The sequence below is a fragment of the Podarcis bocagei genome (assembly GCF_964188305.1).
Source record: "Podarcis bocagei genome assembly, chromosome: 1".
Classification (NCBI taxonomy): Eukaryota; Metazoa; Chordata; class Lepidosauria; order Squamata; family Lacertidae; genus Podarcis; species Podarcis bocagei.
Window position 1 is genome coordinate 86038256 of NC_138125.1, and position 15813 is coordinate 86054068.

The 15813-nt window shown below is 40.4% G+C and overlaps 3 protein-coding genes across 4 annotated transcripts in view; all 3 read right to left on the reverse strand.

Annotated features, from left to right (window-relative positions):
• Positions 1-591: 591 nt before the first annotated feature.
• LOC308573171 (olfactory receptor 5V1-like) lies at positions 592-1527 on the reverse strand (the record flags this gene model as incomplete). The annotated part of the gene is made up of 1 exon (XM_081169839.1): positions 592-1527. One exon carries the CDS (start codon positions 1525-1527, stop codon positions 592-594), a length of 936 nt encoding a protein of 311 aa, XP_081025965.1.
• Positions 1528-7583: 6056 nt separating this feature from the next.
• LOC308596719 (olfactory receptor 5V1-like) lies at positions 7584-8519 on the reverse strand (the record flags this gene model as incomplete). The annotated part of the gene is made up of 1 exon (XM_081211908.1): positions 7584-8519. One exon carries the CDS (start codon positions 8517-8519, stop codon positions 7584-7586), a length of 936 nt encoding a protein of 311 aa, XP_081068034.1.
• Positions 8520-14282: 5763 nt separating this feature from the next.
• Positions 14283-15813, reverse strand: part of LOC308573178 (olfactory receptor 5V1-like) — a gene marked incomplete at its 3' end in the record, with an annotated part of 43075 nt that continues 41544 nt past the window's right edge. For both annotated transcript variants that reach the window (XM_081169861.1, XM_081169860.1), the window contains exon 2: positions 14283-15248. In XM_081169861.1, coding sequence (XP_081025987.1) covers positions 14283-15215 — 933 coding nt within the window. In that variant the 5' untranslated portion in view covers positions 15216-15248. The remainder of the gene's footprint in view (positions 15249-15813) is intronic.

Here is a 15813-nt window from a genome sequence, read left to right on the forward strand (position 1 = left end):
CTGCAAAAGGGTGACTGTCCAAAGTCTCTAAGCTGCATTCTTGTTATTTTTGCCTTAAAACCTTCTCAGGGCCCCGCTCCTGAATGCCCCTATTTCCTCTGACTATCTCTGTTTCTCTTCTGCAAGCAAACAAGTCTAGTCACCCACCCACCCTAATTCTAAAAGAACTTTCACCTCTTGAGCCAACATCCTCTTTCCCTGCCTTCCTTCACCACACCCGTGTTTTCAAATGAGTATCTAGGAAAATCTGAGTGTCAGATTGCATGTGAGAATTGCAGACTTGTGTCCAAACTGCATAAGGTATTTACTCAAATCTAATGCGCCATCAAATCAAATGCGCACCTTTATTTTCGCAACATAATTTGGCAGCCAAGAAGTGCGCATTAGATTTCAGTAAATATGGTACTTCATAACAGGTCATTAAATGATTGTCTCCCAGTACAGGCTCATAAGAAGGAAGGAAGGAAGGAAGGAAGGAAGGAAGGAAGGAAGGAAGGAAGGAAGGAAGGAATATTGTAGTGACTTTTAGCTCAGAAGTACAACGTATTTGAAGGACAGTATTCAAGGACAAATGGAATGAAGCCAATAATTTCATGAAAATATTTTCAAGCGAAATTCTTTGACCAAGGCCCTCTTAACATCCTTATTCCTCAGACTGTAGATCATAGGGTTTAGCATAGGAGTAACAATCCCATACAACATGGAAACAATTCTGTCCTGTTTGGGCGAATAGCTGGAGGTGGGGCGAACATAGGTGGCAATGGTGGTCCCATAAAACAGGAAAACTACAGTCAAGTGGGAACCACAGGTAGAAAAGGCTTTGCGCCTTCCCTCAGCAGAGCGCATGCGCAGGATAGTAGAGATGATATAGACATAAGATATCAGAGTGACCAGGAAAGCACCACCTCCTAAAATGCCAGCCACAAGGAGAGCAACCAGTTCTGGGAGGTAGGTAGAGGAGCAAGAGGCAGCCATTAGTGGTGGGATATCACAGTAATATTGGTGAATTTTATAGGGCTCACAGAAGGATAATGTAAAGGTCAATGAGGTATGAATCATGGAATTGATGAAGCCGGTTAGCAAGGTCCCTGCAGCCAGCTGAACACACCGCCTTTTGGTCATGATGTTTGTGTAGTGCAAGGGACTGCAGATAGCCACATAGCGGTCATACGCCATCACTGAGAGCAAGAAGACTTCGGTGCCCACGGCATAAATCAGAAAGAAGAGTTGTAATACACAGCCAACAAATGATATTGTCTTGTTCTCCGACATAAAGATCTGGAGCATCTTTGGCACTGTTACTGTGGGGCAAAGGACATCCAGGAAAGACAGGTTGCTGATGAAGAAGTACATGGGGGTTTGGAGGTGACTATCTGTTGCTATTGCTGTGAGAATTGCCCCATTTCCTGCCAGAGTGATCAAGTAAATCAGCAGAATTGCTACAAAGAGGAAGATTCGCACTTCTGGGAGATCAGACAGCTCTGTGAAGGAAAAATCTCTTGTTTCTGTGATATTGGTTTTCTCCATTGCCACTCAAATTGCATATCTAAAGTACGGAGAAAAGAAAGCAGATTTGTTAAGAGAGCAATAATAATAATATAATAATTTATTATTTATATCCTGCCCATCTGACTGGGTTTCCCCAGCGACTCTGGGCAGCTTCCAACAGAATATTAAAATACAATAATCTATTAAGCATTAAAAGCTTCCCGAAACAGGGCTGCCTTCAGATGTCTTCTAAAAGTCTGGTAGTTGTTTTTCTCTTTGACATCTGGTGGGAGGGCGTGCCACTGCTGAGAAGGCCCTCTGCCTAGTTCCCTGTAACTTGGCTTCTCGCAGTGAGTGAACTGCCAGAAGGCCCTCAGCGCTGGACCTCAGTGTCTGGGCAAGAGCAGGGATCATTCTGTTTGTAACCTAAGGGTAGTTCTGTTATTAATAAGACAGCCAATTGGGAAGCAGGGTGCTGATGCCCCAACTCTAGAGCACCTTAGGCACCTCAGACTACTTGATATCAATTTTAAGGGTGCCAGGCTCCTTCAATGTTCAGACATTTGTTATCTTTCTTAAAACTACATGTTTGACCTGCAACACAATGTTGCAATGTCCACCCACAGTGTTTTATTCACTCCTTTTCACAGTGAGACAGCATTTCATGGAATGCTGAGTTTGATAGTTTTCCTCCACCTAAAACTTCCCACCTAAAAATGTTGTCCTCTTCTGCAAATGTCAGAATTTCCTACATTAGATGATACCTTTTCCTGGTATGGGTGGTACCTTTTTGGCTACATAAAGACAACATGAATTTGCTATTAAAATTATATTAATCCAGTCAATGTCAATTTGTTGCAAATGTTAAAATTTATAAAACCAGATACAAATTATTTCAGCTTTTTCATCAGCTATTTTCAACTGACAAAGTAAGATTTCTCAAAATATTAATCTATTTTTCATTTTAAAAAATTCATTAATTCTTCATTAAAATACATGTTAAAAGAAGAAAATATTTTTTTAAAAAAACCTAAATCAATAAAACATGTATAGTGTCATCTAACATAATTACCCTCCAAAATTACACTTTCTCTTAATACCAGACCTTTTTAGGGTAAGAGAATTATCTGCCAAATCTACCACTGTTTGATAAAAATTAATGGATTGAAAATTTGCATAATGATAACAGTGTAAAGCAGACATACAATGATAGTTATAAAGCAGTAACTAAACATACATTATAAAGCAGTAACTAAACCTACCTTATACATTCCCACAACTGAATTTTAAATCAATGGAATGGGTTTTAATACAGAGTTGAAAACGGTATGGATTTAAAAATTAAGTCATTACAACAATTTGTATTGTGAAGATGCTATGGTTTTTCTACTGCAAAACCGAAAACTACAGTATAAAGTCGCTTTTTACTGATAAGGGATTTCAGATTGTGACATGGAAATTTGCCCATTACCCACTGATATCATGAGATCTGATGTCTGATCTTCAGCTCTTTGAATGAATACAGTATGCCTATCACTAAAAAACAGCACTACCTACCTAAAATGTTTGACTGTCTAAGTCTGTCAGTACATTAAAGCATCTACTTGCCTTCCTTGTTTTCCTTGTAGACTTGAGCACCACAGTAAGAGAGGGCAATGTGAAGAATTTATATCTCATCAGGAGAATGATGTCAAGACTCTTCTGAAGTAAAATTCAAATAAACATTGCCTCTGACTTGAGTCAATGGGCAAAGTATTGTTTTTCCTTTGGCACGGTGGTTGGGGGAATGGTATCGAGACAAAGTGTCTATATTGGGAAAAAGCTCTCTGAGGAATCCTGCAGTCCCTGAGTTAAGTCTCAGTAGTGTGCAAATTCATTTGGCCAAAAGGTATTTTGAATGCAATGGCCCTGATCCATAGAAAATGGGTTGTGCCCATGTTCTGGTGAACTCAAGGGAACTTACTTTAACTTTGAAATCTCATTGCTTTCAATGGGACTTGCACAGCTACTTTTCTCAGGAGGACAAAGTCTCTTCAAAGCAATATCTGTTTTAATGTATTTTTAATCTTTTCTTGGAAGCTGCCCAGAGTGGCTGGGGAAACCCAGCCAGATGGGCAGGCTATAAATTATTATTATTATTATTATTATTATTATTATTATTATTATTATTATTATTTCTGTGATATCGTCTTTCTCCATCTTCCTGCCAATTAGGTCAACTGGGATATCTAAAATACAGTGGAAACAGAGTAAATTTGTTTAAAGCTTAACTACTTAACAATATATAATTGATTACCTTTCTGACTTTTATTTACATAGAGCATGATTCAATTTTTGTGTCTCCACACACCCCCTCATCCACCCATGGCTACCAGCTTGGCCTGAGGGGACTGGCAACTGAGTGGGAGGGAACTGCCTGACCCTTGTTTGAAACAAGGTCATAAGTACTTTTCACTGTGCAATAATTTAGAATTAATATAGCAAAGATCTACCATGAGCCAATGTGAAAAGGAAATGCCATCTTATCAACAATCTTAACAATAATCAATTTTGAAATTTAAAATACAAAATTTAGGCCATATTAGGCTTCAAGCAAAATGGGACGTGGGTGGCGCTGTGGGTAAAACCTCAGCGCCTAGGACTTGCCGATCGTCAGGTCGGTGGTTCGAATTCCCGCGGCGGGGTGCGCTCCCATCGTTCGGTCCCAGCGCCTGCCAACCTAGCAGTTCAAAAGCACCTCCGGGTGCAAGTAGATAAATAGGGACCGCTTACCAGCAGGAAGGTAAACGGCGTTCTGTGTGCTGCGCTGGCTCGCCAGATGCAGCTTGTCACGCTGGCCACGTGACCCGGAAGTGTCTGTGGACAGCGCTGGCTCCCGGCCTATAGAGTGAGATGAGCGCACAACCCTAGAGTCTGGCAAGACTGGCCCGAACGGGCAGGGGTACCTTTACCTTTTACCTTAGGCTTCAAGCAAAACCTGATATTTGACTGATTAACAGTCTGTGTCCTTCCTAACTCTCTGTGCAACATTACCAACGAAATGAAATATTTGAAAATGAAAAAAGGAAGGATTTGCTTATGAAATCTCAAAATTTCAGAGACAAAAAATAGAAAGTGGTACTAAAATATCTTCAAAGATGTACAATTCACGCTTGGAATGGGAAATTAAAGATGAAGAGGTCAAGTATGTCATGACAAAGTGGGCAAAAGATGTGAGACATAATACTCAGGTTGAAGAATGATTTAAAATTCATGGCCTGTACTTCATTTAAATGTTGGAAAGGGGGGGGGGAGGAAAAGGCCATTTGGATAATCCTAGCTCAGTACAGTCCCAGCTAAAGAAGATTGGTAAATAAAGTTAATGGAATAGGCTGAAATGGTTAAAATAATTGGGAAATCTAGAAATTAAGATGAAAGCAATATAAAGAAGAATGGAAAATGTTTATTGTGTACACACAAAAGCAATGCACATAAGTAAATACATTAGCAGGATTTCGGAAAACACTTGTAACATGTTGGAAAATGTATTAAAAATGGAAGAAAATAGAAGTTAAGATTTTTGGGACGTACCTAAATGAAAATAATAAAATTGAACCTAGGGTGGGGATGGAGGGAAGTTAAGGGATTAAAGTAATCCCAAAAGATTTAATATGATTTTTTAAAAACAAAAACAGTATTGTATGTGTGTGTTGTTGTTGTTGTTGTTGTTGTTGTTGTTGTTGTTGTTGTTGTTGTTATTCAGTTTTGCTGGGGGGGTCTTTTCTTTCAATGAAATGTTTTTGTTTTTTGTAAAAAGTTAATAAAAATATTACATTTTTTTTAAAAAAACAGTCTGTGTCCTTGATGGCAAAGAATCTTGGTGGGATGCAATTGAGTTGCTGTGTGCATAGAATGAAGTCCACTCATGCCACATCTCCTTCCACCTTGTGCCCCCAGTAATCCCTCAATCTGCTGTAGAGGGTTGGGAGAAAACCCGGAGCTGGGAGCAAGAGGAGCACATGGCAGAAGAGAGGGGGGAAGGTCCCATTGTGCAGGTGGACCTTGTTCCTCGGCTCATGGGCCACTTTGCGCTACACTGATTCCACCCACTATGTTTCTTCAACTGCGATCACAAAACCAATGGTATACATCCCTCCAAATGGATTTAAAACTTAGGTAGTGGGTTTTAACTCAACTAAATAGATTTAAAAATTAGATGATGGCAACAATATATTGTGAATATGCTAAAAAGATTTTTTTTACTGCAAAACCTGAACCTACAATATGCATTTCCATTTTACAGATAAGGAATTTAAGATTGTGAAAAGGAAACTTGCAAAAGATCACCTACTGAGATCATGACTTTTGATCTCTGATTGTTAGTTTGTGGAATTAATACAATAAGTGTATGAGGAAGAAATAGCACAGAAGTTTTATAATATTAGACTACCTACCAACAAATGGATGTCACTTGCCTTTCTTGCTTTCCAAGTAATCTGTAGCACACATTATCAAGCAAGACGATTAAAAAAAATATGTAGAGTCAAGAGAAATGCTGGCATTGTTTTCTGAAGTAAAGTTTAAAAAACACTACATCTGCCATGAGAGGAAATGGCACCAAGAGAAAGTGGCTACATTTGGACAAAGGACTCAAAGGAACCCTGCAGTTCCTGACTTGAAGACTCATACGCGCAAAAGCTCTTTTGGCCAAAAGGAATACAATGGTCTTGATCATGGGCGTAGCCAGGATTTTTGTTTTGGTGGGGCAAGCCTTTTGTTGGGGGTAGAAACTCAGATAGCTATGTACTTTTTATTGATTTCTATTGATTTGGGGGGGGCAGCTGCCCCTCCAAGTCCCACCCTGCCCATGTTCCTGATTGAGAGAGAAAAAATGTTAGTCCCATGTTGTGGTGAACTCAAGCAAACTTTATTTAACCATAAAATCTAATTGATTTCTATGAGGATCAAGGACAGCAAATTTCCTCAGGACCAAACCTGGTTTAAAAGGTTCTTTTATAAACTGCATCTTGTATTCCTGTTATCTTCCATTTGAGAGGCCACCCAGAAGAATCTAGAAATGGTGGTGTGCGTTGTTAACTATCCAGCTATTAGAAAGTCACAAATAGGGAGAAAGAAGATGGTATCTCAAATAGCTTGCCAGGATTGATCTTCCTGTTATCAAAACACAGACGGAACCAGCAGTAGTCAGGAAAATCAGTATCAACTTCAACATGCCAATGCCTTCAGTATGAGTAGATGAGGCCTGAAAAGCCTTTCTTAGCCTTAAGTACAAACCTTTCCATTAGTTTACACACTTTGCTTTTTTGTTAATCTTCAAGCCCAACTCAAACATAAGAACTGATGCTTTTCACCTAACTATCTAGGAATCTGTGGTTACCCAAGAGACTTCGCCTGTCTCTGTAGAAGAACATTTCTTGTGGAACAACACACTCACACACCTTGCATTTTACCCTTGGCTTTCCTTCATTCCTATGCTGAGGAGATTTCCATGTCACCACCATCAACCCCAACAGACCTCATCCTTGCAGAATCAGGAAATGCATTAAACTCTCTCAACTCCACCCCTCCCTCTCCTTCCCCTGCCTTCTGCTTTGAAGCTCCATGAAGTCCCCTTCTCTTGGGGAAACGTGTTCTCTTCCTTGTCTGTTGTCTCACTCTAAAATCTCAATTCACCTTTTCCTCACTATCCATACCCTCCCACTCCAAAAGGGTGACTGCCCCAAAAACTCTAACCTGCATTCTTGCAATTTTTGCCTTGAAACCTCAGATCCCCAAACAGCGTACGGTGTCCAAATTGCATATGGAATTTACTCAAATCTAATGCACCATCAAATCTAATGCACACCTTAATTTTCACAATATAATTTGGCCCAAAAGAAGTGCGCATTAGATTTCCGTAAATATGTTACTTAATAACAGGTCATTAAATGATAGTCACCCAGTACAGGCTCATAGGGAGGAAGGAAGGAAGGAAGGAAGGAAGGAAGGAAGGAAGGAAGGAAGGAAGGAAGGAATATCGTAGTGACTTTTAGCTCAGACGTACAATGTATTTGAAGGACAATATTCAAGGACAGGGATGATTGAACCCAATAACTTCATGGAAAACTTTTCAGGTGAAATGCTTTGACCAAGGCCCTCTTAACATCCTTATTCCTCAGACTGTAGATCATAGGGTTTAGCATAGGAGTAACAATCCCATACAACATGGAAACAATTCTGTCCTGTTTGGGCGAATAGCTGGAGGTGGGGCGCACATAGGTGGCAATGGTGGTCCCATAAAACAGGAAAACCACAGTCAGGTGGGAACCACAGGTAGAAAAGGCTTTGCGCCTTCCCTCAGCAGACTGCATGCGCAAGATAGTAGATATGATATAGACGTAAGATATCAGAGTGACCAGGAATGCACCACTTCCTAAAATGCCAGCCACAAGCAGGAGAACCAGTTCAGGGAGGTAGGTAGAGGAGCAAGAGGCAGCCATTAGTGGTGGAATATCACAGTAATATTGGTTAACTTTATAGGGCTCACAGAAGGATAATGTAAAGGTCAATGACGTATGGATCATGGGATTGATGAAGCCGGTTAGCCAGGTCACAGCAGCCAGCTGAACACACAGCCTTTTTGTCATGATGTTTGTGTAGTGCAAGGGACTGCAGATAGCCACATAGCGGTCATACGCCATCACTGAGAGTAATAAAATTTCAGTGCCCACAGCATCAATCAGAAAGAAGAGTTGTAATACACAGCCAACAAATGATATTGACTTGTCCTCTGACAAGAGGACCTGGAGCATCTTGGGCACAGTGACAGTTGGACAAAGGACATCCAGGAAAGACAGGTTGCTGATGAAGAAGTACATGGGAGTCTGGAGGTGAACATCCGTCGCTATTGCCATGAGGATTGATCCATTCCCGGCCAGAGTGATCAAGTAAATCAGCAGAATTGCTACAAAGAGAAAGATTCGCACTTCTGGGAGATCAGACAGCTCTGTGAAGTAAAAATCTCTTGTTTTTGTGATATTGATTTTCTCCATTGCCACTCAAATTGCATATCTAAAGTACGGAGAAAACAAAAGCAGATTTGTTAAAAGAGCAAGAGCAGGGATCATTCAGTTTGTAACCTAAGGGTAGTTCTGTTTTTAATAAGAGAGCCAGTCAGGAAGCAGGGTGCCAACGCCCCAAGTCAAGGGGATCGTAGGCACCTCAGTCCCCTTGGCATCAGTTTTAAGGGGGTTAGGCTCCCTCAATGTTCAGACATTTATTATCTTTCTTAAAACTACAATGTTGCAATGTCCACCCACAGAGTTCTATTCACTCCTTTCCACAGTGAGACAGCATTTCATGGCATGCTGAGTTTGATAGTTTCCCTCCACCTAAAACTTCCCACCTAAAAATGTTGTCCTCTTCTGCAAATGTCAGGGTTTCCTACATTAGATGATACCTTTTCCTGGTATGGGTGGTACCTTTTTGGCTACATAAAGACAACATGAATTTGCTATTAAAATATATTAATCCAGTCAATGTCAATTTGTTGCAAATGTTAAACTTTATAAAACCAGATACAAATTATTCCAGCTTTTTCGTCAGCTATTTTCAACTGACAAAATAAGATTTCTCAAAATCTTATTCTATTTTTCATTAGAAAATTTCATTAATTTTTCTTTCAATTACATGTTGAAATAAGAAGATATAAGATTCTTGTTAAAAAATCCTAAAATCAATAAAATATGTATAGTGGCATCTAACAACATTACCCTCCAAAATTACACTTTCTCTTAATACCAGATTTTTGGGGGGAATTAGAGAATTATCTGCCAAATCTGCCACTGTTTGATAAAAATAAATGGATTGAAAATATACATAATGATAACTGTGTATTGCAGAGATACAATAATTGTTATAAAGCAGTAACTAAACCTACATTATACATTCCCATAACTGAATTTTGAATCAATGGAATGGGTTTTAATACATATTTTAAAATGAAATGGATTTAAAAATTAAGTCATCACAACAAGGTATATTGTGAGGATGATATGGTATTTCTACTGCAAAACCGAAAGCTACAGTGCAGTGCTTCCTCAGGTTACAGATGCTTCAGGTTATAGACTCCGCTTACTCAGAAATAGTACCTCGGGTTAAGAACTTTGATTCTGGATGAGAACAGAAATTGCAAAGTGACAGCGCAGCAGAAGCAGGAGGCCCCATTAGCTAAAGTGGTGCTTCAGGTTAAGAACAGTTTCAGGTTAAGAACAGACCTCCAGAATGAATTAAGTTCTTAACCTGAGGTACCATTGTATAAAGTCCCTTCTTACTGATAAGGGATTCAAGATTGTGACATGGAAATTTGCCCATCACCCACTGATATCATGAGTTCTGATGTCTGATCTTCAGCTCATTGAATGAATAGAGTATGCCTATCACTAAAAAATAGCACTATCTACCTAAAATGTTTGACTGCCTAAGTCTGCCAGTACAATAAAGCATCTACTTGCCTTCCTTGCTTTCCTTGTAGACTTGAGCACCAAAGTAAGAGAGGACAGGTGAAGAATGTATGTCTCATCAGGAAAAATGATAGCATGCCTCTTCTGAACTAAAATTCAATAAACAATGCCACTGACTTGAGTCAAAGGGGCAAAGTACCGTATTATTTTTCCTTTGGCACAGCAGTGTGGGTGAATGGTAGCGAGACAAAGTGTCTATATTGGGACAAAAGTCTCTGAGGAATCCGACAGTCCCTGAGTTGAAGTCTCAGAAGTGTGCAAATTCATTCTGCCAAAAGGTATTTTAAATGCAATGGCCCTGATCCATAGAAAATGGGTTGTGCCCAAGTTCTGGTGAACTCAAGGAAACTTACTTTAACCTTGAAGTCTCTTTGCTTTCAAAGGGACTCACACAGCTACTTTTCTCAGGAGAACAAAGTCTCTTCAAAGCAATTATTTGTTTTAATTTATTGTTAATCTTTTGTTGGAAGCCACACAAAGTGGAAACCCAGCTAGATGGGCGGGGTATAAATCCATTGTTGTTGTTGTTTTTGTTGTTGTTGTTGTTGTTTGCTTTTTTCATGATGTTTGTGTAGCATGATGTACTGCAGATAGCAACATACCGGTCATATGCCATCACTGCTAGCAATAAAATGTGAGTGCCCACCACATCAATCAGAAATAAGAGTTCTAGCATGCAACCAACAAATGATATTGCCTTGTCATCTGACAAGAAGACCTGGTGCATCTTTGGCACAGTGACAGCTGGACAAAAGACATCTAAATAAGATTAATTACTGAGGAAGAGTTACATGGGGGTCTGGAGGTGAACATCTGTCCCTTTGGCCAGGAGAATTGTCCCATTCCCTACCAGAGTAATCAAGTAGGTCAGCAGAATTGCCACTAAGAGGGAGATTTTCACTTCAGAAGATCAGGCAGCTCAGTGAGGTAAAAATCTTTTGCTTCTGTGATATCATCTTTCTCCATCTTCCTGCCAATTAGGTCAACTGGGATATCTAAAATACAGTGGAAACAGAGTAAATTTGTTTAAAGCTTAACTACTTAACAATATATTATTGATTACCTATCTGACTTTTATTTACATTGAGTTTGATTCATTTGTGTCTCCACACACCCCTCATCCACACATGGCTACCAGCTTGGCCAGAGGGGACTGGCAATTGAGTGAGATCGTTCATATGTACTTCTCAGTGTGCAATAAGCTAGAATTAATATACCAAAGCTCTACCATGAGCCACTGAGAAAAGGAAATGCCATCTTATCAACAATCTGATTTTGAAATGTGAAATACAAAATTTAGGCCATACAGTGGTACCTCGGGTTAAGAACTTAATTCATTCTGGAGGTCCATTCTTAACCTGAAACCATTCTTAACCTGAGACACCACTTTAGCTAATAGGGTCTCCCGCTGCTGCCGCCATACGATTTCTGTTCTCATCCTGAAGCAAAGTTCTTAACCCAAGGTACTATTTCTGGGTTTGCGGAGTCTGTAACCTGAAGCGTCTGTAACCCGAGGTAGCACTGTATTAGGCATCAAACAAAAACCTGACCTTTGACTGATTAACAGTCTGTGTTCTTCCCCTCTTCTTAAAGCTTTTCCCCCTACATACGCCGTGGGCTCTTGTGTGTGGATAGTACCATTATGGCTACATGAAGACTCAGAGAATGAATTTCCTCTTAGTATATACAGTATTACTAGGAGGAGGAGCAATTCCTCAGTACTTTAAATCATTATTGGATTTAATTTATGTTTCAATTGGAATCATTATTAGCGGAATGGAATAAAAAGTGATGGAGGGGTGTAACACATATATTATGAATCGGGTCAGTGTCAGTTTGCTGTAAATACAACTTCAGATGCAAATTCTTTTTTCAGCTTTTTAATCAGAAATTTCCATCAGGCATTTCCAAGTTTTATAATGAGATAGTTCAGAATAGTAGTCCAGGTTTCATTGCAAGATTCATGTGGAAAGAAGGAGATGGCTGTTTCTTGCTAAAACCAGTAAAACTGAGAATATTTGCATTTGACATATATGAACATTGCCCTCCAAAATTAAAGATTCTATTAATTTTTATGGTAAGGCAGTTATTTGCCAAAGCTGACATACTTTAATAAAACTAAATAGATTTAAAACATGCATAATGACAACAACATATTGCAAAGATACTTGGTGGGATTCAATTAAGTTATTGTGTGCAGAAAATGAAGTCCACTCATGACACATCTCCTTCCACCTTGTACACCCAGTAATCCCTCAGTCTGCTGTAGAGGGTTGGGAGGCCACCCAGAAGAATCTAGAAATGATGGTTTGCGCTGTTAAATATCCAGCTACTAGAAAGTCACAAAAGGGGGAAAGAAGATGGTATCTCAAATAGCTTGCCAGGGTTGATCTTCCTGTTATCAACACACAGACGGAACCAGCATTAGTCAGCAAAATCAATATCATCTTCAACATGCCAGTGCCTTCAATATGAGTAGATGTCAGGGAGTGTTGATAACAAATGAGTGTAGTTAATTAACTAGAAGATTTATTGCAAAAACAGAATTCACTGGAGCGGCGATCACAGCTGTCCGTCTATAAATCTAAGATGTCCCTACCAAGGAGGGTACTTCCGGCAAGACCAGAAACAGCCGAACTTCCTCTTGTGACGTATTCTGTTTTGCAGACCCCCCCCCTTATGCCCCTGGACCTTGGACTAAGGGGGTCAGCTCCCACCCCTTCCTCATTCTCTGAAACAGTACTACTGTGGTCCTTCACGCTCTCTGAGCTGCTTCCGTTTCTAGCCCCTGCATTTTGTCCTTCACTAGTGCGCTGGCAAGCTGCCAGCTGGCTCTCCGCAACTCTGCTAACAGTGGACATTCCTAAGGGTGGGGTAGTTGACATTCAGCTATAACCATCCTGTCCTGTAGTTAACTCTCTCTTCCTGGTTACCGGTACTTCCTTCACTGGGAGCTGGCTACAAACTTTCCCTGGGGGCTGGTTCATTCATTACAGTTGATGAGGGCGGCTAAGGAGCCTTTCTTGGCCATTAGGAGCAATCTTTGCCATTAGTTTACACTCTTTGCTTTTTTATTAATCTCCAAGCCCAACTCAAACATAAGAACTGATGCTTTTCACCTAACTATCTAGGAATCCATGGTCACCCAAGAGACACTGCCTGTCTCTGTAGAAGAACATTTCTTGTGGAACAACACACTCACACACCTTGCATTTTACCCTTGGCTTTCCTTCATTCCTATGCTGAGGAGATTGCCATGTCACCACCATCAACCCCAACAGACCTCATCCTTGCAGAATCAGGAAATGCATTAAACTCTCTCAAGTCCACCCCTCCCTCTCCTTCCCCTGCCTTCTGCTTTGAAGCCCCATGAAGTCCCCTTCTCTTGGGGAAACGTGTTCTCTTCCGTGTCTGTTGTCTCACCCTAAAATCTCAATTCCCCCTTTCCTCACTATCCATACCCTCCTGCTGCAAAAGGGTGACTGTCCAAAGTCTCTAAGCTGCATTCTTGTTATTTTTGCCTTAAAACCTTCTCAGGGCCCCACTCCTGAATGCCCCTATTTCCTCTGACTATCTCTGTTTCTCTTCTGCAAGCAAACAAGTCTAGTCACCCACCCACCCTGGTTCTAAAAGAACTTTCACCCCTTGAGCCAACATCCTCTTTCTCTGCCTTCCTTCACCACACCCGTGTTTTCAAATGAGTATCTCAGAAAACTTTTAAGAATAACTCTCCTATTGGTTTTAAACTCTTCTAAATTCAACCTAGTATTAGTGTGGTGTTTATTATTTTGGTTAATTTTTTAGTAACTGTGCTAATTTCCTTTTGCGGCCATAAGCTAGTTGTAATAAAAATTACTTCTGATTTTTCTCTGCTGTCTGTGTTAACCCTTGGGGTGCTAGGCTCTTGTGTGCTTCCAGGTCTCAACATGAAAAGATCCCTAGATTTGAGTGTCAGATTGCATGTGAGAATTGCAGACTTGTGTACAAACTGCATATGGTATTTACTCAAATCTCATGCACCATCGAATCTAATGCACACCTTAATTTTTGCAACATAATTTGGCCCCAAGAAGTGCGCATTAGATTTCAGTAAATATGGTACTTCATAACAGGTCATTAAATGATAGTCTCCCAGTACAGGCTCATGGAAGGAAGGAAGGAAGGAAGGAAGGAAGGAAGGAAGGAAGGAAGGAAGGAAGGAAGGAAGGAATACTGAGTGACTTTCAGCTTAGAAGTACAGTGTATTTGAAGGACAGTATTCAAGGACAGGGATAATTGAACCCATTAATTTCATTAAAATCTTTTCAGGCAAAATGCTTTGACCAAGGCCCTCTTAACATCCTTATTCCTCAGACTGTAGATCATAGGGTTTAGCATAGGAGTAACAATCCCATACAACATGGAAACAATTCTGTCCTGTTTGGGCGAATAGCTGGAGGTGGGGCGAACATAGGTGGCAATGGTGGTCCCATAAAACAGGAAAACTACAGTCAGGTGGGAACCACAGGTAGAAAAGGCTTTGCGCCTTCCCTCAGCAGAGCGCATGCGCAGGATAGTAGAGATGATATAGACATAAGATATCAGAGTGACCAGGAAAGCACCACCTCCTAAAATGCCAGCCACAAGCAGGAGAACCAGTTCAGGGAGGTACGTAGAGGAGCAAGAGGCAGCCATTACTGGTGGGATATCACAGTAATATTGGTTAATTTTATAGGGCTCACAGAAGGACAATGTAAAGGTCAATGAGGTATGAATCATGGAATTAATGAAGCCGGTTAGCCAGGTCCCTGCAGTCAGTTTTACACACAGCCTTTTCGTCATGATGTTTGTGTAGTGCAAGGGACTGCAGATAGCCACGTAGCGGTCATACGCCATTACTGAGAGCAAGAAGATTTCGGTGCCCACAGCATAAATCAGAAAGAAGAGTTGTAATACACAGCCAACAAATGATATTGACTTGTCCTCTGACATAAAGACCTGGAGCATCTTTGGCACTGTTACTGTGGGGCAAAGGACATCCAGGAAAGACAGGCTGCTGATGAAGAAGTACATGGGGGTCTGGAGGTGACTATCTGTTGCTATTGCTGTGAGAATTGCCCCATTTCCTGCCAGAGTGATCAAGTAGGTCAGCAGAATTACTACAAAGAGGGCGATTCGCACTTCTGGGAGATCAGAGAGTTCAGTCAAGTAAAAGTCTTTTGCTGCTGTAGTGTTGTCTTTCTGCATTGTTCTCCTAATCAAACTGGTCAGCTAGAATGTCTAAAATATGAAGAAAACAAAGCAAAAATTTTATATGTACAAATGTTGGTTGAAGGACAATATACAATTGTTTAAGCATCTGACTTTTAATCATAGATGGCCTGATCCTGTTTGTTTCTGATGAATATCTCTTCCACACATGTGGTCAAAACCTGTATATAGATTCCTTTGGTCAATAGAAAAAGCTTTGAAACCATTTTGAGATTAAGAATAAAGAAAACCTCATAAAATATAAATTTGAACACAAAATGGAAGAGCATGAGAGACAGCACTCTAATCTCTTTTCAAAACTATTCAGGTCTTAACCACAATATTACTGTCAGAAGTTACCATGGAAAGAGTCATTTTCTTGTACCTACTAGGAGAGGGAGGCAGGCATAGTGGCCAACGCCAAAGCATTGCTGGAATTCCCCTGGCAAGGTGGAGGAAAGAGAGTGTCTTTCTCCCAGTTTCCCTCTCCTTTCCCAGTTTTTTTAAAGGAATTTTTGATTAATTGACTGATGGAAAGGATTGGATTGGATTGGCTTTCTATCCAGCCTCTCCTCCAAGAAGCTCAAGGTGACAT